Below are 25,824 nucleotides of genomic sequence, written 5' to 3'. Positions count from 1 at the left end.
ATTGCATTCCTGGGTATTGTGGGTGGGGCATTCATCTCTGACATTTTGATTCTTTGTGAAGAGGATACATGAAAAATTTCTTTGCTGATTCACAAGGTTTATGTGAAGATTAAATTAGGTAAATCACGTGCAGTTATTTATGAATCATGTAATAGTTGACAAATGTGTAAGGCATTCTTATCATGATGGAGATGAAAGTAGCCCAATGGGAACTGACAACACTGTCTTAGCTTGCTGGAGCTGAGGTGTGATTCACTCAGCTTGTCTGTGCCATTCTGTGATAGTCGCCTTTCCTTGTTGCCACAGTGGTAGGGGCTTCAGTCTAGGTGATCTGGGATAATCTGAGTCAGAAGTTAGCGAGTCATTCAGTGCATACAGCTTTTTTAGTAACAGCTGAATGAGAATTCCTGTTGTATATCAAGGATAACGTGGTTTTTGTGGGTGGGTCATAATTAGAAAGTTGGATCTGTTCTTAAACTGCAAGTATGTGTGTATTAAAGCCATCATAAGAATAAATTTAAGCCTGATAGTGTATATTCTTTCAGTACACATTGGTGAAATAGCCTGCTGATTGCTGATTGAAAACAGTTGTTAATTCTCTACTTCACTAAATTCAGAGTGGAAAAACTTTCCTTAATAAAGAACAGATTGAGGAGATCCAAGACCTTACTGTGTGGGAATTAATGGCAGATGCATATACTGGTAGTTAAAATGTTTCATTAGATGTTAATGTCTTGCTGTGTTTTTAATTGTTCAGGAATTAGCCTCTAGAATATTAAAACCATCTGTTTGTTATCATGATGAAACAGAATGCTTAAATAGTTATTAATTTGTATTTCTTGTCTTTCTGTAAAACTTTGATCAATTGGAGTGTAGGGAATTTTAAATGTGAAAGCGAAAAATAAATAATATTAAGGCATAGCAGTGTCTCAAATAGTTAAAGTTTGTCTCTTTTATTTTCTTTCCTGCTGCTGATACTTTAGGTGTGTTCTCTCTCAAGGAGGATGAGTTGACTCTTTTTTCCTGTAATGTGATAAGAATGGTCACAGAGCAGTTGTTAATAGTTGTTTAAACTTCAAGCCCACCCTTGCCCATGCTATTTATTTTACATTCAAGATTAAGACAGACTTTTAGACGAATGAAGGAGAACTGAAGTTTTTGTTTCTAAAAATGTACTTTTGTAGCATGCTATTTTTAAGTCCTTTGGGTACAAACCAAGGAGTGGGATAGCTTGGTCAAATGGTGGCTCCATTCCAAGTTTTCTGAGGGATCTCCATATTGCTTTCCATATTGGCTGTCCCATTGCAGTCCCACCAGCAGTATATGAGTGTGCCTTTTTCCTCACATTCTCACCAACACTTATTGTTGTATTCTTGATAGCTGCCAGTCTTTTGCTGAGAAGCAGCTTTTCTGTTTGACTCTATCCCATTTATTGAGTCTTGGTTTTGATTCTTGTGCTATATGAGTCTTATTAAGGAAGTTGGGACCTAATCTGACATGATTTTTCTATTTTTTCTTCTATTAGGCGCAGGGCACATCATACTACAGGGACACAGCCACATCAAATGTTTATAGCAGCACAAGTCACAACAGCTAAATCTGGAACCAAACCAGATGCCTTTCAATAGATGAATGGATAGGGAAACTTTGGTATATGTACACAATGGAATATTACTCAGCATTAAAAGAGAATCAAATCATGGAATTTGCCAGTAAATGGATGGAGTTAGAGAATATAATGCTGAGTAAAGCAAGCCACTCCAAAAATCCAAAGCCCAAATGTTTTCTTTGATATGAGGATGCTGACTCATAATGGCGATGGGTAGGGTGGGAGGAGCATGGGAGAAATGGAGCAACTTTAGATAGGTCAAAGGGGATGGAGAGGAAAGGAGAGGGTATGGGGTTATGAAAGATGGTGGATGAGTTAGACATCATTACCCTAAATACATATATGAAGACATGAATGGTGTGAAAATACCTTTTGTACAACCAGTGGCTTAAAAATTGTGCTGTACATGTGTAATATGAAATGAATTGCATTCTACCGTAAAATATATAAGTCAGAATAAATAATTTAATAATAATTAAAAAAATAAAATGTACTTTTTTTACCTCTGTTAATCACCAAGGTCTGTGTTGATGGCTGGTGTGGGTCCTAACTTCCGTTTTTGCCTTGTGACTTGACATAGATTTGTCTTTCTCTGTTTTGATTTTTAGTCAGTAAATTACATATGATTTAACTTTTTGTGATGCTTAGAAATGTTATATAAAGATTGCATAATTTTAATACACAGTCATTTGAATTGCTTTCTTTTTTGTTTAAATGGAGCCTGTGAGATATTTCCTGATCCATTGAGAATATATGTTACCGTTTCATATATGTTACCATTTCAAGAGCCCCAAGGAACCTTGCATTTACCAGCCTTATTCCTTTGTCGATAGCCAGACATTGGGGTGTTATGTCTTCACCCTCAAAATGAACATCTGAACAATGCCACCTCCTCATTCATTGCCAGGCATGTAGATCTGCAGTAGAGAGAGCTCCTTTACCTGTGCTTGGGATTTCAGTTCACATCTCCACATGGTCCAGCATTCATCTTCTTATGCCTGTGTGTGATTTGGAAAAACTATGGACTTCTTTTTTTATGAGTTTATGCAAATCAGCTAGAATTACACCTGGTGTTGGAAATTTTACATATTTTGTAAAACTTTAAATATTTGCATCTTGGTGAAGTGCCATGTGTTTAGATTAAGAATTATTGATAGTTGGGAAATTTATGATTCTTTCTGTAGTTAAGCTTCCTTTATTTACATCATTTGACCCTCATTCACAATTGGATTTTCCCATTCCCCACCTCTATTTTGTCCAGATTTATAATGGCACATACTTCTTTAAATTTTCTGGATCCAAGTAAAAATCCCTTGCTGTATGGAAGTGAAGTTTGTTACAAACCTTTAGTTCAGGTGGTGGTAATATAAATTAAGCAATGCAGAAGGGTGTAGGATGTGAGGACCTTCCTATTATGGTGCTGCAATGACCTTTCATAATAGAGTTCTTTCAGGTGGTGTCTTATTCCTAGGAGTATATCCCATTGCTGAGTGAGTATGCTTGTAGTGGAACTCATGCAAACCCCATCTTTGTCGTGTGACAATAACAGTCTTATATCTCCATGCAAATCATCTTCTCATTAAAAATTTACCCAGGAGACTATTGATTTATATAACCAACTGGGTTTCTTTCATAAATACTATTGTAGTTGTTCATACTAAGAAGTCAGTGTTTGGTAGTATACATTTTTAAAGTTTTTCACCATTGTAAATATATGTTGGAAGATAGTTTTTTTTCTGATTTTTACTAAAATAAGAAAAAGGAGTTTTTTTTAAGGAGGTAAAATAAATAGGATTTTTAAGTACTCCATGTTATCCAAATTACTTAAAAGTGGCTGTTTTATCAGTAACTACGTATAATACTAACAGGGTTATTAGCTTCTCTTAGTAGTGGTTTTTGACCTTTTTCTGAAGTACTTCTAAATTCTCAAATTCCAGAATGAAGGTTTCTTAACCTAACTATAATTTTATCTTACTTTCCTTTTATTTTACTGTACTTGACTCTCTAAAATATCTTTGTATGATCACATTTGAGAACAAAATCAGTGACCGAACATTTGAAAGAATAAGGAGTCTGAAAGCTGATTTTGTGTGCTCCCCAAACCCATAAGTTCACCAGGGCACATGCCTCTCTTCATAGCACTGCACATTCAGTTTCTGAGTTCTTACTGACACGCCTCAGAAAACCAGGTTTTTACGTCCCAGTCACACTCTCATAATTGCTTTAAGGGCCTTTCTGTGAGAGATTTTTAAAAACCATATTAATGTAGCAGATCTTAAAAGATTAGGCTTATTGATTAATTAAACAAATAGGTATTGAATAAATTCTAGATAGTGTTTCAAGCTGTGGAGTTAAAATAGTGACTAAAACATACAAATCTTGGTTCTTATGCAGTTTATGATCTAGTTGCAAATGTCATATGATAAGAGGTGTTTGAAGGAGATAAAAGAACTAGTAAATTAAGTGAAAAAGTTTTTGGGGGGAGCTACTGCAAATTTAACCAGAGGCACTTTCCCATTAAGCTATATCCCCAACCTGTTCGTTTGTTTTGGTTTTTATTTTGAGTCAGGCTCTCACTAACTTGCTTTGGTCTTCTCTAGGTTTCTGAGGCTAGCGCTGAATGGCAGTCTTCCTGTCTAGGTCTGGAACCACTGGTATGAGTGGAAGCAGGGTTACAATGGTAAATGGAGTGATCAGGGAAGTCCTGACTAGTAAACCACATGTAGAGATCCACAGAAGAAAAGGCTTCAGGCCTTCAGACAAAGGAGACAGCAGATGGAAAGACCCTGAAGTAGGAACAGGCTTTCTTCAAGAATAGTGGAGGGGAAGCCAGTAAAATTGTTATAGAATGAACAAGGCAGAGAGGAGTAGAAAATGATGGTAGTGGAACTTATGCAAACCCCATCTTTGTCGTGTGACAATAACAGTCTTATATCAAGCTCAACAACTTTGAGAAATACAATGGAAGAGCCAGATAAGAGTTGGGGATGCCTTGTAGGCTTCTGTTATGACCTTCATCTTTATTCTGAGGGTGCTTAGTGGATAAACCCTGTAAGATTTTGAAATGAATAAGGACATGAGTTTTTTATTTTTACAGGAACACTCTGCCTCCTGGGAGACCTTCACTGAAATACAGGGCAAGGGCACAGCAGGGTAATCACTCAGGAAAGTGGTGTAATGTTCTAGGAAGGAGATATGGTAGCTTTGAGCAGGGTGGTAACCATCAAGGGGTGAAGGTTTTGCCCTAAGCCACTGGAATTGTGAAGTTGTCATTAATAGCTGGAAGCACTGAGAACTTACCTTTGTTTCTAAGTTTGAGGTGACATCAAAGTGGAATTGGAAGGTGCATCTGGATATACAAGACTGGAATTCTAAAAAGAGATTGGGACTGAAGATAATAAAAGTTAGGCATAGCAAGGACATAGTATGTAAAATCCTGTGCCTGGATGAGATCATCAGGGATGGTTAAGTATATTCTGGGAAAAGACGAAGTTTAAGGACTGTGCCCTGGGTGTTTCAAGTTTAATAGCTGGAAAGATTTGGAGGACACAGTAGAAGACTGAGAATGGCCAAAGAGGCTAGGGATAAGCAGGAGTGGAGAACAGTGCTCCAAGGGTGAGCGAGTGGTTAATCATATCATCTGCTACTGTTAAGTCAATAAGATAGGGACTGAGAGTGTCCATAGCTTTAACATTATGAAGGTCATTAATGATCAGTACTCGCTTTAAAGACAAGCAAAAGGGACTTTTGTCCTGGGCCATGTTCTAGCCCTCCTTATGCCATTTTTTTTCCCCAGAATGGGGGCAGTCCAAGGACCAAGGCACCTACTTGGCACCTGCTGACTGTAACTCTTCTACACCATGCTGATGAGACAAGAATTTTCAGTCAAATACCTTCAATCTGGCTTCTAGGCCCTATATCTATATGCATGTCCTCTTGAGAGTGCTGTACTACACCATGTGGATCTAGTAGGGTTTGGATAAAGTGTGTGATGGAGCCTGGAAGTTGGCTTGGGGTGTCAGCATATGTGTGGGTGAGGTGTCTTCACAGCTACAGGTGGGGAGTAAAGGTCAGCAGGTCAGTGCCGGCTCATTCCATCAAGAAGCCTACAGGGGTACAGAATTCTAAACTAAAATCCAGCCTACAGTGTCATTATGAATATTTACCAAGCAAGAAAGGAGACTTAAGATATATTTTAATCAATGTAATATTAGCTTGATTTGACACAGAGAGTATTTGAGCCTCTTGTCCTGAGCTCTGCACATGCTCTTCGCAGAATGTTGTTGAGCTTGATAAACATTCTTAGGGTATGGAGGGGAAGCTGCCTTGGATTGTGTTAAACAGAAAATGAGAAGAGTAGTGACACTAAATATAGTTTTTTTTTCCAGAATTTCTTGTAAAGAGAATGAAATGGAGATCAGCTAATTTTCTTTTTTATTTTGTTGTATTGTAAAGGTATAAAGTTAACAGTAGACTATTTGTAGAAAAGATTGTATTAGTTTGCTAGGACTACTGTAACAAAATGCCTCAGTGTGTGGCTTAAAAAACAGAAGTTTATGTTTTCACAGTTCTGGAGGCTAGAAGTCCAACATCACATCACGGTGTACACTTGCTTGTTTCTCCTGGGCTCACCCTGCTTGGCTTGTGACAGTTGTCTCTTTGCTGTGCCCTCCAGGGCCCTTCTCTCTGTATGCTGTGTGCTGGTGTCTCTTAGTTCCTTAATCTCTTCTCATTAGCACCCCCGTCAGAATAGCTTATCGCCTACCTGTCTTGAGTCCATTTTTGCTGCTGCAACAATGAGGAAAGGATCAATAGACATTGATGTGACTCATGGTTCTGGAGGCTGGCAAGACTAGGAGAGCAGTACCAGCATCTGTGAGGACCACGCTCCACAATAGCAAGTCAGAGGCGAGTGGTAAAAAAAAGACATACTTATATCACACCCACTCAACAGTATCCAGCTTGCTCCAAGATGATGAATTAGTCCATTTTTTAGGGTAGAGCTCTTGTGACCTCCCCCCTCCTCCTTTCACTGGTGCATTGGTGATTGAGTTTCCAGCACTTGAACTTGGGAGGGCACAGTCAGACCGTAGCACTACCCCCGTAGCCTCCATTTTTCACTTAACTTAATTGCTTTTTTAAAGGCCCTGTCTCCAAATATAGTCACATTAGGGCTTCACTGAAGGTATTTTTGGTGGACACAATTAGGTCTATCATAGGGATCTGAAATTATTCTAGAACATTCATTTGTAGGGCCCATTCAACCTCTGAAATGTCTACCATTTTTCAAAAAAGTTGATTCTAGGACTTTCCACACCAATTCAGTTCTGTCCTTATAGAAGTAATATTAGCCTTCCATGAAATAGTCCTTAATTGATAAGTTTAGTGATGTGTAAGTTATTAAGATAGTTATGGACAGTGTTTTCTTATAGAAAAACATAAAATGTTTTGTAGTTTGTTAATTTTGTATATTTATCCTTGAAAACCAAATAACATTGTTTGCAGATTTCTTTTTAATAATCAGAATCTCATTTTCAGAAAGCTAGAAAATACCAAAGAAGTCAGATATTTGTTCATCAGTTTATTTTTGCATTTCATATGTGTCTTGTATGTGCATTGCTGAGCCTATTTGAAAACATTTATCTTTTTAGTCCACAGTTACCCAAGGAATGCTAAGCACCTTCTGTTCATTTCAGCTTTTCTCTTTGACCCCGATGTTGTGCATTCGTTTTCCCACTGTACACTTCTTACTGCCTTTCTGGTCCAGACTGAAAGTCAGGTATGTCATCAGGCCTGGGCCAAAGTTGCTCAGCCTGGGAATAGTACCTGAGTGGTGGACTAAATGCAAGTCCCTTGATACGCACTGCTCTGTACACATTCTGCTCTTGCCTTCATATTACAGGGTTATGAAGAAATACCATCATAGCAGACTGGACCAAGTCCTAGAGAGTAGAGTCATGATTCTCTTGATGAGGGGTAGAACATTATCAGGCTATACTTTCTGGGCTGAATGTGTCTATTGTGAAGATATCAGATTCAGTCAAATTGCTTCTGATGTCTTAAGTGCTTCTTATTTATGATTGTGTAGTTAGATTGGTCCTGGTTTATTTTTCTTCTCCTTATTGTGGTAACTTAGTTTTTTTTACTATTCTAAGTTTCCCCAATCTCCTTTAAATGTTGAATGATATTTGTGTTGGGCAAATAGAACCCCAATAGTTTTCATTTTCAAAGCTAATGGTACAACTTTTAAATCATTATCTCTGTAATAATATTTTAAATTTTTATTTGGAAACATCACTAACACAGATATATGACTTTCTGAAGTCCCAGCATATCCAAGAATCTTGTCTCTGACTTGGTATTAATGAAACTTTTTAAATTAAATTGGAGTGAATATATGATACATGGACTTAGTGGTGGTTTCTCCTTTTCTTGTCTTTTTAAGCCCATGGTGGCAGGCAGAATTGCAAAATGATCCTCAAGATACTTGTCCCCTGTTTACTTCTGTAGTTAGCAGTGTTGATTTAAGAAAGGTACTTCTGCAAGTTTGACACAATCCATTGAACACAAAACAGAGACCTGACTCTTCTTGGGGCAAGGGATTTAGTAGAATATTTTATTTTCATTAATAAATTGTTTCATTGATATACAAGTTACAAACCATAAATATATTTATTTTTAAGGATAGAAATTAATGAGTTTTAGTAAATTTATACAGTTGTGTCACCATCTTATACTTCAGTTCTTAAACAGTACCACCACCTCAAAAATTCCTTTGTGCCTATTTGCAAATCAGTGAAATCTTATATTCTTATAGAAAAAAAATTAGAAGACAGATAACTTTTTACATACGATTAAGTTTACTGTGTCTCATCAGGTTTTTGCAGCTGCCTTAACTGAGAAAGTTTCTTCTTAATTCCCCTTTGGAATTTCATGATTGAATTCCGTGTTTGTGGAGGGGGGTGGGGGTGGGGGTTATGGTCTGGATGGACTTTGAGAATACTTTTTTAAAATTTTTAAATCTTTGGTCATGGTTTGGAAAATATCACAATAGAATAATGTTTACTATAGTTTAGAAATCTGACTTTTGATTCTTATTTTTTGTTGACTTCCGTTGTTATTTAACATATGTTTTTGATGTTTACTTTATTATACCCATTCAGTTTCACTAATTGTTCAAATCTGTGGGTTTTCTTGTGGCGTTTCCTTCCTTCCATAATAGCTCATCACCTCTGTTTTTGTTTGTTTGTTTGTTTTTATGTACTTTCATATAGAATTCTGTAACCTAAGCCTTGGAAGTGTCTGATGTCTCTGAAATTATTTTATTTGTTGTAGGTCTTCATCTAGCCATTTATTCTTAAACTGTTTGTCCTTTTCCCATTGCCTTTTCTTAGATTTTTATATTGAACAAATAATTGTGTATTTGTCTTTCACTAATGGGATGCCCTTGTTTTTTTAATAGGAGCTTAATTTAGTCTTTCACTTCCTTATCATTTTGAAAATTTTCCTTCCATTTTGTTATTAACTTTTATTTGAGCTGATTTATACCTGATTTGGAAACAATATTATTATTATCATTTGTTATTATTATTTTTTTACATTACTGGGCTTTAAACTAGGGACTTGTACATGCTGGGAAAGTATCTTACCAATGAACTGTATTCTCAGCTTTTTAAATTTTTATTTAGAGACATGAAACAAAATTTCATTAGATTGTCCAGGCTGGTGTTGAACTTGTGTTCCTCTTCCCTCTGGCTCCCAAGTACCTGGTATTACAGAGACATGTGTGATGGAGCCTAAGGTAGCTTTTTTTTTTTTTTTTCTTGTGGGGATGGGATGGGGTGGGGTGGGGGACCAGGGATTAAACTCAGGGGCACTTGACCAGTGAGCCCCATCTCTAGCCCTATTTTGTATTTTATTTAGAGACAGGGTCTCACTGAGTTGCTGAGCAGTCTTGAAGTTGCTAAGGCTGGCTTTGAATTCGCGATCCTCCTGCCTCAGCCTCCCAAACTGCTGGGATTACAGGTGTGTACTACCATGCCTGGCTAAGGCAGTTATTTTTAATATTTAAATCTTACTGATGGCTATTTTTAGTTTATCAAATACCTAAAACTCTTTCTCTAACTATTGAATAAACAACATAAGCTCTGATTATAAGATTGTGGAGAAAAGTTCGCACAGTTCTTGGCTCTGTCTAATGTCTATAATATTTTAGCTTTTATACAGAACTGTTGTGCATTAAAAAGTACAATATAGTTTTAACTTTGTGTGTGTGTGTGTGTGTGTGTGTGTGTGTGTGTGTGTGTTTACTGGGGTTTAACCTAGGGCACTCTACCCCTGAACTGTATACCCCTAACCCTTTTTAATTTTTATTTTGAGACAGGCTTTCTCTAAGTTTCCAGGCTGGCCTCGAACTTAACATCCTCCTACCTCAACCTTGCTACTTTCTGGAATTACAGTCATGCCTTCATGCCTGGCTACTTTTAATTTCTTGAAAAAAATATTTTTATTGAACCTTATAATTTTTATAGTAGTTATTGTGTTAGCTTAATTTTGATAAATCAGATTTTCTACTAAGTACTTCAGTTTGGTTCATGGATCTTTTATCTAAAATACCCTTTAAAGCTTCAGGAATAAAAGAGTTCAAATATAACCCAATCCATGTAACTGTTCCCATTTGGAGACAATTTTATTTTGACAAAGAAAAATATCTAATTTTTAAATTCTATTTTTTAGATTAAATACATGCTGATTTGGTGAGAGTTAAGTCTGAGTGAATTAAGTTTTTTCATTGAGAATAAGAAAAGTTTTGAGCGTATTAATGCATTTTAAAATATTATAAAATGAGTTCATTTAGATTTATACAGGGAAACTCAATAGTTCAAAGTAGGATGTGTACTGCTCTAAGGAACTGGAAGTGTGGAAAGAGATTAATTTTGGACACTTCTTTGTATTTCACTGCAGAACTTATAATTTCTGGGCATAGATATCACTTCCACATAATTTGTCCTTCTGTAAATTTTTTTTAATGGATCATTGACACCTTCTGGGCAAATCTAGCACCTTTTTTGAATTTTTTATACCTGTGCTGAAAAAGAATGACTCCCATTTTCTTATAGATGTACACAGAATTGCTTCACTCTTACACAGTCCAAGGTGATGTTTACTTGGAGTGATAAAACAATGGATTGTTATTTTCCTACTTAGCCATTAATACCATTAGCACTATAATGGGAACTGTTTGTGCATTATATTCAGCATTATTATAAAACTACTGTTGACAATGAAATCTAATAAAAAACAACTGACTACTTATAGTTTTATAAAGAAGTTTCTAATTGATAATATTTCTGTCACTTATGCCAGATACTAGCCTGTCTACCTTTTGTTGTAGATATTTTGATCTAATTCTGGTACTTGAACTATGTAGTATTCAGGTGGGGTAAAAATTTTCAAATCAGAGAATTGGTTATAATAAAGGCCCGAGGTATCTAAGAGCTGGTAGTAAGAAATCAGTTACATCAGTGATAGCAAGTGCCGCCAGAGATGCTTGGACAAATCATTGCAGACAGATGAATTTTCCTAAGGTCTTTAAGTGTTTAAGCCAGCACTGGCCTTTGCAATGTCTCTGCGATGCCAGTTATACCTGGGAATTTCAGGTAAATGATGACAACTTCTGAGTTAGTTGTGCTACTCCAAATAATCCACTGAATGTGGCTAAAAATGCCAGTTTTAAAATATATTCATGGGATTAGGAATGAACATGTCTTGCCTGAAATCTTATGGTTTAGCTTTAGTACTTACTATAGTCAGTCCATGACTTTGAAATATTGAGCTGTCTGACAGCTTAAAATCCTAAATTTCCTTTAAACTTGAGCCTGGCTTTGGAGGAGAAAAGTGTAGCATTGGTGGATTTTATATAAGACCCTTTTAAGGGAATTGACTTCTATGCCTTTGCTCGCAGGGCACTGAGAATGCTAGCAAGCTACTTTCTCAAGTCTTTCTTGTTTCCGGTAACCTAGATAAGCATTTAGTCAGATTCCTTACATCAGGGCCACTGAAGTCTTATTAAGATCAATCTTATTAAGATCAACATTTTGTTTTCTTGAAGAGGCATGGAAAGGCCCCAAGTCCAGGCATTGGTAAGCCAGTTGCATATTAGGAAAAGCCTGGATGCCCTTATATCTTTAATTCCTAGTTGGATGTATATTTCTCGAGAATCTTAAGTTGGGTGGCTAAGTTTTATGAACATCGCCTAACAAACTGCTCAGGAGAGTGAGGCAGGAAGTTTGCAAGTTTGAGGCCTGTCTAGGCAATTTAGTGAGCTCTCTTCTCAAAACAATTTAAAAGAGAACTGGGGATACAGCTCATAGGTAAGATACTTCTAAGGGAATTGACTTCTAAGGGAGTAGCACTTGTGTGTCATGTGCTATACCCTGTATTCAAACCTTAGTACTGTGGGGAAGAAAGATTAAATAAATCCATAAGTAAGTACAATGAAAATTAGAACAGTAGGTAGTAGAAACATTGGGTTAATTTAGCTCTAGATTTTGCCTACTTTTGAGCACAGCACATGCTCTCTGCTTCTTCATCCATACACTGCAGATAGTTCTATCCACAATATTTAACACTCACTGTAAAACAAGAGCTCTTGGTATTACTTATGAATTAGGGGATCTCACACCACATACAGAGTTTCTTATCAGTGTAATTATTATTATTATATCAGTGAGGTTTTGGGGATTTGAAAGTATATTATAATTATCAGAGGCATTTATTGAAGGATGATGTGGTAACTGAACGTTGAAGTTATATTTTTTAAAATGAATATAGAAAGAGCTCTTCAAAGATCATAATAGAGAAGATCTGAAATTTTAAAAACAACTTGATCACAGAAGCATAGAGTGGATATGGGTGAACATTCCAGACAGAAGTGGCCTGATATGGAAAAGCACGGGACAGAAGGGACATGGAATTTCAGATGGAGTGAAGGTGATGTTCATTTTAGAAAAGTACTCTCTATATTATATGTTTTATAAAGGTGAAAATTTGAAAAGACAATACCTGTCCTTTAATCCCATAGTAATAAGAAAAGGCTCATATGTCTTGCACTTAAATTAACTTAGAATTAGAAAGTTTAACATTAGCTTGGAAGAAAATTAAGCATGTTAGGGCTCAGGGGAAAAGAAAGTAAAATCAGATGGCTTTATGTGCTCCATTATAGAAGACTTCCTGGAAGAAGAGATTTTTGAAGAAAGTAATAAAATGAATTTATAGAGAGGTTGGTTGAAAGTGAAAAAAATAATGCTATATTGTGGAATGTGGGGAAGCTCTCTGTGGATAGTGCCACCATAAGGGGTTTGAGCATTATATGAGAAGAGGCTTGTTAAAGGTACAACATTGTTAGTTCAGACTCATTCTCCATTCATCTTGGTTCCATTTTCACACTTGGCTCCAGAGCTACTTGGAAACCTGTAGGCAAACGTTTGCTACCTGTTGACTGTTTTGCTGTTTAAATTTCCATTATATCTAGAAAAACTGAGCTTGTATTTGGAGACTGTCTATGTTCTCATCCATGCACCCTGTTTCTTCCTGTTTTCTCCTAAAGGGTACCTCTTTTCAGATGAGACTCCTGACCCTTTCCTTCTTGATGCTTCTTTTGCTTTTGTACCACCAAAAAGTTGTCTTTCCCTTTCCTGTCACCCAAATGAGCCCAAATCCTTCTTTAAAATCTAGGGTTTCCAAAAAATATCCACTTCTCTTTTGTCACCAGCTACTTTTTTGATTTGCATTTAGTAACTATTTCATTGTGTATTTACATTTATCTTCGTCTTGCTAGAATGCAGACATGGTAAAGGGCTGTATCTAGTAAATTTATGCGTCCCTGAACCGTGTGGTTGGTGATGGCATCATAGACCATTGTTCCATGTATGTGTGACTTATGGACTTAGATGGGCCAGTGATTTTCAATTCTCTGTGTTCATTCCTTTTTAAAGGAAAATCAGAGCCTGGTAGTAAAAGTCAAGAGCTGGCTAATGTGTGGAAAGTTCTAGAATATGAATATGAAGTTTACTTCATAAGGTCAGAAATTTCTCTTTTCTCTTTTTCTTATTTTGTCTAGCACTGTATCCACAGCACTTGGTCCCAGCCCCATGGTGGCACTGAGTGTGTATTTGTTGAATGAATACTGATTTCACTACTGAAGTTGTAGGCATTAATTGGTACTTTTAAGTAACCCTGCAAAAGACCTCCAGCGTGTGTTTCAAACAATGTCAGCAATGTCTTCTCAGTGCTTGCAGGGCAGCCTCACAGCCTCACATCATTTTACCTAGCAAGAGAATCCTTGTTTGTTGTCCTGTTTTATTGTTTCTTTGGGAGAAAACAGAGGTAATAAAGTGGGAAATCGTAGTTGCTGTAATCTAGCTTTCGTTTCTTCCATGTTTTGGTCTTTTTATTATTGAAAGGAGAACCACATTGAAATAGAAGAAAAATTTCTGAGAGGCTACTTCCCAATTCATGGCCCAGGTTAGGCCTTTGGGATGTTTGTTCAAGGCTTGTTCTTTCCTTCGCTATAGTGCCATTTCATGGGAATTTTTTTCTGCCTGTCCTACTTTCTGCTGCCCTGCTTCCCATGGTATCTTGCTGTGCAGTGTTCAGAAACTGAAGAGAATGTTATGATCAACACCTTAAATTGTTCCGTCTTGACAGGGCTTGAAGATCAGGGGCTAAGAAATATTCATGTGAGGATACCACTGACTTTTTCCTTTTCACTCTTTTCTTTTTCCTTTAGCTCAAGCCAGGGCAGAACAGCTGCAGGGACAGTGACAGTGAGAGTGCCAGTGGAGAATCCAAGGGCTTCCACCGGAGCAGCTCCCGGGAAAGGCTCAGTGATGTAAGTTGAATAAAAAAACGAATAAAACCACAACAGCGTGCAGTCTGGCTTCCAGCCTCACTTAGTAACCACCCCTCCTCTGTAGATCAGGCTGTGTGTCCAAGTTTTTGCAGCCCACACTTTCTTGGTATGTACCTTTTTAAACCTCGTAGATGTTATTTTACAATGTAGTTTGATCTAAAATGTGTTTTAACAAATTTAAAGTAGGTGGGAATATTTAGTACCTTAGAAACAACAGATTACAAAGAGAAGTGGTAACAATTTTATTATTCATAAATAATAACTTTATTACTAACAAATGAAACGGTCAAGGCAGTATCATAACTAGGAGATGACATCATTTAGCTATTGGCCTTTTGTCATTTCTTCTCCTAGGAAATCAGTAACAATCCCTTATTGTCATTTCTTTCCTATTAGAAGAAGTAGCTACTTATTTGGTAAGAGAAGGAATTACATTTAATGATGGATTTCTATGGGACCTTATGAGAATAAACTGTACTGCTGGAGGGGCCCATTACCTGCTAGATCTGGCACTAACCCTTCTCCAGCATCCCATCCACTGCAGGGCTGGTTCCCCTCTGTTCTCCTGAGAACCATCTGTTCCTCTTTGGACTACCTTGCCTTCTGCCCTTATGCACCATATATCACCATTCTTTGCCCATTTTTGTTTCTGAGAGCAAGATATGGAAACTATTGTAAAAGGATCAAGTGGAGAGAAATTTTTATTGTTGATACCAACAAAGGCAATATTAGCAGGTTAAGGAAATACAATGAAAGATAAAGAGACCAGTTCAGAATGCCTGAATGTGGACAAAGAGCAACAGGTATTATGTGTAGTGAGGAGAAAACTCCTTCATCTCTAGTCTTATTTTTTCCTATCTGCTTGAAAGCAGTGGTTTAATTACAGTGTGCAAAACTATCCATCACATTAAAGGAAAAAATGTTAATGCTTCTTTTTTATGAGAGAAAAGTTAAACTTTACTAATATTCACTGTAATAAGCAAGAATAGTTGATATATAATTTTTAAACATGTGTATCTTAGAAATGTATGCTCAAAACCTTTTTACTGAGAGGAGATTGGGTAGTGTAAAAGCTTGTGCAGACTACTCAGCCATTCCCTATGATAATATTACATTCATCTCGTTCTCAGTTAAAGCAGACAACTCCAAGACACAGCCACTTTCCTATGTATCTCGGGAAAATTTGTGATGTTTAGAGTGAAATTTGGTGTATAGAACATCAACTTCTTATAAGAATTAAATGAATTTAGCAAAGCATTTCAAATAAGTTGGTTATAGTTAATTATCTCCACTTCTAATGTGGCATAATGTCATTTATATGAATACTAACTTACTGAGTGCTAACTCAGTCTTTTGTTCTGAATATGAGTATATTATTTGTGTAAGAATATATTTGTGTGTTCTTATGTTTCATTAACTTTGTGATAGAAGTATATAATGATAATCTCCAAACCTAAGTTGTTAACAATAATACTTCTCTTCTGAGATTTTGTTACGCTTTTAATGTGAGGTCTTATTGGCACAGAGAATTATTCCCAAGTTACTTGGTCAGATTTTCTTCTTAGATTGGAAAAATGAAAGCCATGTCAATTGAGGAGACAACAGCACAGTCACTGAGATCTCTTGACTGTTACTCTGACCTCACTTCTCATTAACTCAAAAAAATTTGCAAAAAACCATTCATGTCAATGAATAGGGAAAATGAATATTACTAAGGTGTCAACACTACCTACCATCAGCTATTTATAGAGTCAGCATAGTACCCATCAGAATTCTTTTTTTTTGTTTTGTTTTTTGTTTTGCAAAAATAGAAAACCAGATCCTCAAAAGCATATGGAATGGTTTTAGCTCCTGAATTGCCAGAATAATCTTTTAAAGGGACAAAATTAGAGGACATGCCTGTCCCAGCTTCAAAAGCTACTACAAAGCTCAGTAATCACAACAGTGAGGTACTGCCATACATGCGCGTGCGCGCGCGCGCACACACACACACACACACACACACACATACACGTGTACAAATATACATATATAGTCTGTACGGAATAGACCTGAGAATTTTGGATATGAACCCATACTTGTAAGTTCAACTGATTTTGGAGAAAATTACTATTTTAGTCAGTTTTTTCCTGCTGTGACCCAAAGACCTGAACAATTTTAGAGGAGGAAGTTTATTTTGCTCATCGTTTTAGAGGTCTCAGTCCATAGTTGGCCAATACCATTGTTCTGAGTTCAAGATGAGGCAATATCATGGTGGGAGAGTGTGGCAGAGGGAAGAAGCTCAGGACATGACAATCAGGAATCAGAGAGAGGGACTAAGCTCAGCTTACCAGGGACAAAATATATATACCCCCAAAGCATGCCCCTGATGACCCACCTCTTCCAGCCTCACACTGTCTATCTACACTTATCACCCAGCAACTCCATTCAAGTGGATTAATAAAGTGATTGGGTTAAGTCTCTCATAACCCAATAATTTTACCTCTAAACTTTCTTGCATTGCCTCTCACATGAGCTTTTGGGAGACCCCTCATATCTAAACCATACCAAATACCAAGTCTGTTCAATGGGGGAAAAATTTCCTCTTCAAGAGATGCTGTTGGGACAGTTGGGTTTCCACCTTGAAAAGGATGAATTTGGATCTCTACATCACACCATGAACAACAATAAACTCAAATGGATTTGTTTCCCAAACATAAGTGCATAAACAGAGAAATTCTTGGAAGAAAACCCAGAGATAAATCTTCACAATCTTGAATGTTACATCAAAGGCATGAACAATAGAAGAGAAGTGGTGACATAATGGGACATAATCAAAGTTTAAAACTTTGGTGCATCAGAGGGTATTACCAAGAAAGTGAAAAGACAATATATTCAGTGGGAAAAAATATTTGCAAATCATATAATTGATAAGTGTTTAATGTCCAGAATATGTAAAGAAATCCTGCAACTGAACAATTAAAGGATAGCCTGATTAAAAAATAGGGAAGAACTTGGGCTGGGGTTGTGGCTCAGTGGCAGAGCACTTGCCTAGCATGTGTAAGGCACTGAATTCGATTCTCAGCACCACGTATCAATAAATAAAACAAAATGTCCATTGACAACTAAAAAAATATTTTTAAAAATAGGTAATAAGTTGAAATATTAGTAAATGCATCAGAAGATTGTCTTAATTATTAATCATTAGAGAAATATCAAAATTGAAAGGAAATACCTCTTACACCTACTAGAATGGGTATAACTTGTACACAATTAAGGTCTTCAGGCAAGAAATATGGAAGCCCTCTCTTATTAGAAATGGGGGAGGGCAGAAAGTTAAAATGAAGTTGATCAGTGAAGAATTGTTCTGCAGTGTGTTTGATAGTGTACCACTGCCTATCTGCCTTTCTAGGACTTCTCCTGTAACATGAGAAAGCAGTATCAATTTCTAAATATGTGTCAATAAATGAATAATTAACAATAAATCTTCAACTATAAAAATGTTGTTTGTAAACATTTATTTTGTTTTTGTAGCATAGTATGTTGGTGCCTGTTGTTTAGAGGTGCTTGTGTAATTTCTGATTTGTTTAATTATTGAAGTTTTCAAATATTTGTAGCTGTATTTTTAGATGGGGACTTAGATTAAGCATACTTGATCAAGATGCTTTACTGGAACTTTTTGATAGCAAAGCTCCTAGGTTATATGATCCTTGTTATGAATGTCAGTTACACCCTGGCCTCTCTGTTGCTGGTAACTTCTTATATCCGTACTTTTATGGTGGGGCTTCTATTGGTGATCAGGAGTAGTGTCCCAGGAATACAAGGCCATAGCCAGAATCTTGGAATTGAAGGACTGAACAAAGAGACATCTCTTTATTTCATAAATGTTACTTTTGTTCAAATTCTCCAGCTATAATTGAAGGGAGCTAGCAAGTAGTCAAGAAAGATGTGGGGAAAGAGTAAGACAGGAGGAAATGCCAGTGTCCCGAACATTTGGTAAGGTAGCATGGAAGAGAGGTTTTGATAAAGTTGTCTGCCAGGATCAGAAATCAAAACAGAATGCTGCAAATCTCTTCCCTTAAAAAAAAAAAAGAAAGAAAGAAAATGGTGAGTATAGAGGGTTGGCAAATGTGAATAGCCTCTGGTTCTGAGCTTCTATATAGCTTTTAGCAAATGCTGGAGCAAATTCCAGTGGACCTTTAACATACGTGAGGATCTAGTGTCTGTTTTCCTTCATGTGTCTGTCTGTGCTCATAGGTGGGAGGGGGTTATAAGGCAGGGTGCTTAAATGCTTTGTTGCATTATGTTAATTCCTCAGCAGTGCAATCAAATTCATGTCGTAATTAAAGCTGTCAGTTGGAAGGCAAGCCAATCGCCTCGAAAGCACAGCATAACAAATGAAGTGAAATGATTCTGCGTGTAGCTATACAATGCTTCACCAGGCATGAAATTAAATAAGTAATTTGATGTTGACATCAGAAATTGAAATGATACCCACTGTTCCCTCATTCAGTTAGACCTGCATAAACAACAGCCAGAACAAATATGCACAACAAAGCCCTCTTCTCCACCTAGCTCCCCGAGTAATGTACAATATATATGCAAAATGAGCATAACAGAGCTTTCCTAGACCTGAAGGATGTAATTTTCTTTGGTATACAATAAGATGATGTGTACGTGGGGGTGGGGAGGTGGTTTTGGAAGGGTACTTTTCCTTCTGGAATAAAATACTTTTGCAGGAAGAAGGGTGAATGAAATAAACAAATCCCATGTTTTCTCTGAGTAATTCATCCTAAAATGAGTTTACTTCTCAGGGGCATGACTCCAGACTGGTGGAGACCTAACTTGGCTTTTGCCTTCACCTGTTCCATGGAGGCCTGAGAGTGCTGAAAACATGTGACACTGTCACATGGTTAATCACTGTGTGAGAGGCTGTCTCCATGACTACCGTGAATCTTTTTTTTCATACTGCTGTGAGATCAGGATTGGAGCAGGATTTCTAAGACTTGAGTCCAGTATGCATGACCATGTCTGTGCTGCTTTATTGCTCTGAGCTTGTCTGAAACACTGAGGTGAAGAAAGTTCTCTGGACCCTGATTTAGTAATGCCCTGAATAGTGCTATCTTTGCTCCATGTGGACACAGTTACAATCCCATCTTTCCTTCTCAAATAGCTTAGAATTAAAAGAGAAAAAATCACATCTAATGTATTTGGGGGATGTTTAATTCTCCTGAGCCTTTTTTCTGTATAAAGTCTGTCCGTTCATTTATTCACATGTTGACTCAACAAATGCTCACTTGATGCATCTTGTGTACAAGACATTGTGATGTGCTGTGAAACAAAGAAGGATAAACCTGCTGGTCCTTCCTACCTGTGGTTCATAGACCAAGAACCAAGACTTCTTGGTAGAAGAGATAAAAGTGAAGGGAAGACTATTGCATCAGGGTTGAGGTCGGGATGCTCCAGAAAGGTGGAACACCTGATCTGGTACATGAGACACAAGGCCTGGCTGGGGCATAATTTTGTAAGGAGAAGTTTTAGGAAAAGCACATAAAAAGAAAAGACACTCAGCTGGGTGCAGTGGTGCATGCTGGTAATCAGAGCAACTCTGGAGGCTGAGGCAAGAAGATCGTAAGTTTGAGGGGCAACCTCAGCAATTAGTGAGACCCCTTCTCAAAATAAAAAATAGAAAGTACTGGGGTAAGGCTTACCTGGATTCAATCTCTGGTACAAAAAGCAGTACCAAACAAAAATATCCCCCCCAAAACCCAAATCAAAAAACAACAAAGAGCAGAACCTCAGAAAGGTTTGAAACACAGTGTTCCTTTTTTTTTTTTTTTTTTTTTTTGGTTTCTTTCTCCAAATAAATAATACCCTGCATTCATTTCAGAATTATTGTTTTTTGGGTTCCCTGTATGTTAGAACTATGGCAGTCCAAATTGATAATTGTTTTGACTAAAACCTTCAGAAAAAACTGTGCTTTTCACCACCTCCTTTTACCCACACATTCTTTGCAATTTGGTCACTAATTATGTTTACAAAATGTCTCATTTTTGAAAAGAACTGTGTGTGTACTAACTGGTGCCTTCAGGGAATAAATTGGCAAGTAGGTCACACACTGGAAAAGTCATCCAAGCCCTTTGGGCTTTTTATTTTCAAGTCAGTCTGGGCTTTTTCCTCTTGCCTGCCCCTTTGTGGCCACAAAACCGAGTAGCTTGAGACCAGGGCGTTGAATGTCAGCAAGTCAGGGAGGCAGGCTGATGCGTGTCTGTTTAGTCTCAGTGCAGGGCGAAATGCCATCATTAATTCATTACCCAGCTGCCTGTCAAATAAATTGGCAATTACATCCACCGCAGAAGCTTGGAATTCAGTAAATAGCACGTTAGCATCTCTGAGTTGTTGAGAGATGTAAAGGGGGAAATTAAGCAACACGGTGTTTGTATCAGTAGCAGATGACAAGGGGCAGCACGCGCTGGTGATGTGATGTGGTGATGAAAAGTCTGCAGAGGGCTGGTAATGAGCTGTGTGGATTGAAACATGTTAAAAACCATTGCTGATTTTCCACTTTGTCTTTATGCTTTATTGCAGAGTTCAGCTCCTTCCAGCTTGGGAACAGGCTACTTCGTAAGTCTATCTCAACTCCCACATGTGGGCCTTGCTTTGGCATTGATTCACTTCTAGAATGAATGCTTACTAGGATGTGCAGAAATCTAAGAAATCCCCTCTCAATCCTAAAGAGCAGACTGATTTCTGTCTTTTTATTGGGAATTGTTTATTTTTAAAAGTCATTACCTGTTGGACCCTAGGGGATCATCAGTTTGAGATGTCTTGCTGGTTCCTAAGCACCTAGTATGTTTTCCCCACATCTGGCAGTGTCAGGGGACACAGGGAAACCCGATTGCTTAGGCCACTTTTGCTACATAATTGTTTGTTTATTGAGGGATGTCCTGACTAGGACAGGATTTGAATGGAGCATTGAGGTAGGCATTCATTCATTTTCAAGACTTCTTGAAGAACTTTCCTGTATATGCAATGAATTATCTTTTTTTAAAAAAAAAAACTCTTGATGAGAGGTGGAATTAAATGGATGTTTTTCACTGACAGTCTGGGGAGGTGGCCTTTATGTTTTCTTTTAACAGTCATTAAACTCATTTTAGCAAATGGAGTTGTATTATTTTATTTCTGGACCTTGTTCTCTGTCTTTTGGGGGAAGATTAAGGGTAGAGTGACATGGAATTATTCCAATATTTTTTATGCACGACAAAAAAATTATTCCTTCCTTATGTTTGTTTATAGCAAAATTATCCTTTTTGGTTTCAGTAATCCTTTCCAAGATAAAGTGGTAAAGAATGACAAATAGGCATTATTTACACAACAGGAGAATGGATCCGTGTATAAGTTTATTGTGGTACTTACAGGAGTCTGATGTGTGTGCTAATCATGAACATTGAGACTGTAATGCCTGTTTACTATTTTTTGAGAAAATAATGAAAGCATAAAAAAATGAAGTGAAAAAATAATTGCCAATTCAGTTTAGTTGCTCTTAACTTTTTTCCCCCTCTAACAAAATTACTTTGGTTTTTCTTCTGTTCACACATTTCACTCAATACATTTGCATTAAAAGTATGAAAACCAGCATCATTTCATTGAATAATGAGTCTTTTCCAAGCTTGGCAGAAATGGTATTTTCTAGATGTTGATTTTACTTTTCTTGTCTTAATCTATAAAAGGAGAAAAAGGATAAGGATGATTTGGGACCTGCTTAATATAGTTGGCACACTTACCCTTGCTCCTACTTATTGTGACTGAATATTCATGCTTATAAAAACAAGCAGAATACATTCAGTTTCTTGCTTCAGTAGTTGAAAGAACAGACGTGGTCCCATCTGCCATCTCTTCACACCAGGCTGGATATGGGTTGAGATGCTGGAAGTAAAATCTGAAGGTTGACGATGTCTGTTCTTTATCCAAAAAGCAAATTCTCCCCTTTGCTTTCCTCAGCGGAAACAAAGCCAAAACTACTACCTCACCCTGATCACTTCTAGACTGAACATTGTAGCTGTTGTTTCTGGTAATGGGTATTGCACATGCTACTGCTGATTTATATCCCTGGCTTTTTTTTTTTTTTTTTTTTTAGAGAGAGAGAGGAGAGAGAGAGAGTTTTTTTAATATTTATTTTTTAGTTTACAGTGGACAAAACATCATTATTTTTATGTGGTGCTGAGGATCGAACCCAGTGCCCCGCGCATGCCAGGCAAGCGCGCTACCGTTTGAGCCACATCCCCAGCCCTATCCCTGGCTTTTTTAAAAAAATTTATTTTGAGACAGGGTCTCACCAAATTGCCCAGACTGGCCTTAAACTTGCAGTCCTCCTGCCTCAGCCTCCAAAGTAGCTGGGATCACAGCTGTGCCCCAGTCCAGCTTATTTTGTCAATGTGATTATCTTGAGAAGAGTAATCTGTAAAAATTTTCGTTTTGCTTTTTGTTACTTTTAGTACATTGCTATGAGCATAGAGTCTTTAATTAGGAGTATAAAGTGGTTTTTACATTCAGACAACATTGAATAACTGTAATAGCTTTTCCTTGTTTTGGTAAAATTTCTCATAGACTGACTTTGTTTATATCAAAATCTGTCATATTATTAGCTTACATGGAGAAGATATATACCAGATGTATGTTTAGTTCTCAAGTATGACAAAAATGTCCTACTTAAAATGTGTTTCCAATAATGTGATTGTTGTATTATCAAAGTGAAAAATCCATTGATAACTGTTGCCAACTCTTCATCAAAAGTGCTCTCATTTTCAACTTTCATTCCCACAGTATTACATATACTTAATTTCCAGTATTCAACATTGTGAAGTTTCACACTTTTATGTGGATATTGTATGTACACAACTTGTAGTATTTTGCAAACATGTTCTTTGCACTATTTTTTTAATAGCACAATAACCATTTACTCCTGTTTGTGAAGAAGACTTAGCATCAGGTAAGTGGGATATGAATTTTTGACTATATCGTTAATCTTCTTCAGCATCTGTTTGAAATGCAGATGGAGGCAAATCACCCACAGAGTCAGTGAGCTATTAATATAATTGAACCATAAAGTGAACTCTTTAAGAAAACTGAAGGTACTTACCTGTTGAGCTTAGCAGCCTAATACTGTCCATGTCCCAGATTCGCTCTTTATTTCAGAGTCTTTCTTCTTTTAGATCTCATGCTCCTGTACAGTTTTAAGTGAACTTGGGTAAAATGTTGTCCATTATGTGTTAATATGTGTGTGTGTGTGTACATATGTATACTCATACTCTCATCCACCCACTTTTTAGCCAAAGCCAATGTACTCTACTTTTTCTCATTTCTTTTGATGTATCAGTAGTGATGAGTTAGAGTGTTTTAAGAAGACACTTTTGTTTTTGATCTGGTTGTATTTGTTTATATCTCCTTGGTTTTGTGTTCCAGGATGTCTGCTTAAGTCTGTCACTTTTCCAATTCATTAAAAAGCAGAAGATTTGAGAAATGAGAACAGCAGCTAAACTCAGTATTTACATAAGCATATTGCAAAGAATTCTTAAAGTAGACAAAATAGAGAAGGATTGGAACAAACTTTCCACATTTTTGGGAGATTTTGAATAATGTGGGTGTTATATACACAGAGAGACATACGCACATATATATTCATTACATACACTTGCCTAGCTCAGCTCACATTCTAAATATAAATGAAATTTTAGACTTGTTGGAATCAGTTCATTTTTTTTTTCCTTTTACTTTTTTGGCAAGCATACTAAAACTTGTTGGGAGTATTATAGGATTTTCTTTTCTTAAACATCAATGCAGTGAACACATTTTCTTTACAATTTAAATATTTTAGGTTATATTCCCCTTTTAGATGTGCATTTGAAGTGTCGTTACAAATGTAGAATGAAGAACTTAGAGGTAGAGTGTGATCTTTATGACCTGTTGTATGACCTTGCCTTGGCAGATTATTTGATACCTCTGTGTCAGTTTCTTCATCAGTATCAATTAATGGAGTTGTGAATGTTGAAAAAGATATTTAATGCATACTGAACAGTCACAAAATATAACTGTTTCCTTCTGTTTTTCACACTGTACTATGTCATGGAATAAACTTGGTCTTATTAAGTGGTAGTACAGTTCTCTGGTGGCAGAGGTTACCACCAAAAATTAATAATGAAAATTAGATGTTATAATTTATACCTGTGGGATAAAATGTAGCATTCTCATTAAATCATCCTTGTAGGTTTCTCAAGTGTTTAGAATTTTGTGTTTGAGCTGATCTATATGCATAAAGATATGGATAAACACACACACACAGATATACACATATACACACTTCACTCTGTATGTGAAAATAAAGTAAATATGGCCTTTGTCTTCTAATCATGTGATCATGATGATGTTGGAATGACCTCTTCTGTAGGCTGCCCTTCTGTTTACCTGTTAAGCATCACTTGTTATTTTCTCCGTCGGAGGCATTCAGAACTCTTGATATTTGTGAAGACTGCTTTGGCAGCTCTTAGGATGAGCTTGGGCGGTCAAGAAAGTTTTGTTTAATGTGTTCACATATGTTTGCTGCTCTTGGACACCAAAAAGAAAAGTGGATGCCACAGCACATTTGAATGCTGAAAGTGAAGGCCAGTGAATGACTTTACAGTGGCCACGGGTGTGGTATCATTACAGGAAGGATCTGGATTCATCTTTAGAAGCACCCGACTCCACATGCCAGCAGTTGGCAGCTACTTTGGGGCGACTAACTTGCCAGGCTCCACTTGACCTCCGACATAAAGAAGCAAAGCCTCACTTTTCTCCGGAGCCCGTCCTGCCTGCTGCTCTACATAATCGTCAGCCATCTCACAGGTCTGGATCTGAATGTCTCGGAACAGCAGCCACAGATAGCTTGGCTTTGCTTTTCTAAATTCCGCTGATTTAGGAACTCTCAGCTAATAGTTTTCATCCTTTTCAGTTGGATCAGTTCTACATACTTCAAAGTTGTCAAAGAGACCAGCCCATTGCTATCTGGTGATTAAAACTTTCACATTATGTAATGAAGGAGAAGAGTTTAGTGATACTCGTGCTAAACTAGGGTATGCACAGTTATGGTTTTCCTTAAGTTGGGTTGTTTATTTAAGTTTTGCTGATAGTTTTGATGATAGTCAGAAGGGGCCACATGTTGACCTGTAGCTTTTTTGTCCAGGTTGTGAGGTTGTTAAGGGATGGTTTTTGCCCTTTTACTCTGAAGTTCAATAACCTGTTACCTTGCCCCTCAAGTCAAGGGTACATATTTGAATTGGATACTGTA

At 37.1% G+C, this 25,824-nt stretch overlaps 1 protein-coding gene across 2 annotated transcripts in view; it reads left to right on the top strand.

Annotated features, from left to right (window-relative positions):
* The window catches only part of Auts2 (activator of transcription and developmental regulator AUTS2), a 1,053,970-nt gene that overhangs the window by 487,253 nt on the left and 540,893 nt on the right, over window positions 1-25,824 (top strand). For both annotated transcript variants that reach the window (XM_077802807.1, XM_077802806.1), the window contains exons 3-4: window positions 14,400-14,501; window positions 21,090-21,125. In XM_077802807.1, the coding sequence (XP_077658933.1) occupies window positions 14,400-14,501; window positions 21,090-21,125 (138 nt within the window). The remainder of the gene's footprint in view (window positions 1-14,399; window positions 14,502-21,089; window positions 21,126-25,824) is intronic.

The sequence above is a fragment of the Urocitellus parryii genome, chromosome 9 (assembly GCF_045843805.1).
Source record: "Urocitellus parryii isolate mUroPar1 chromosome 9, mUroPar1.hap1, whole genome shotgun sequence".
NCBI lineage: Eukaryota > Metazoa > Chordata > Mammalia > Rodentia > Sciuridae > Urocitellus > Urocitellus parryii.
The sequence above is the reverse complement of the archived record's forward strand: the minus strand, read 5'-3'. Positions and strand labels throughout refer to the sequence as shown.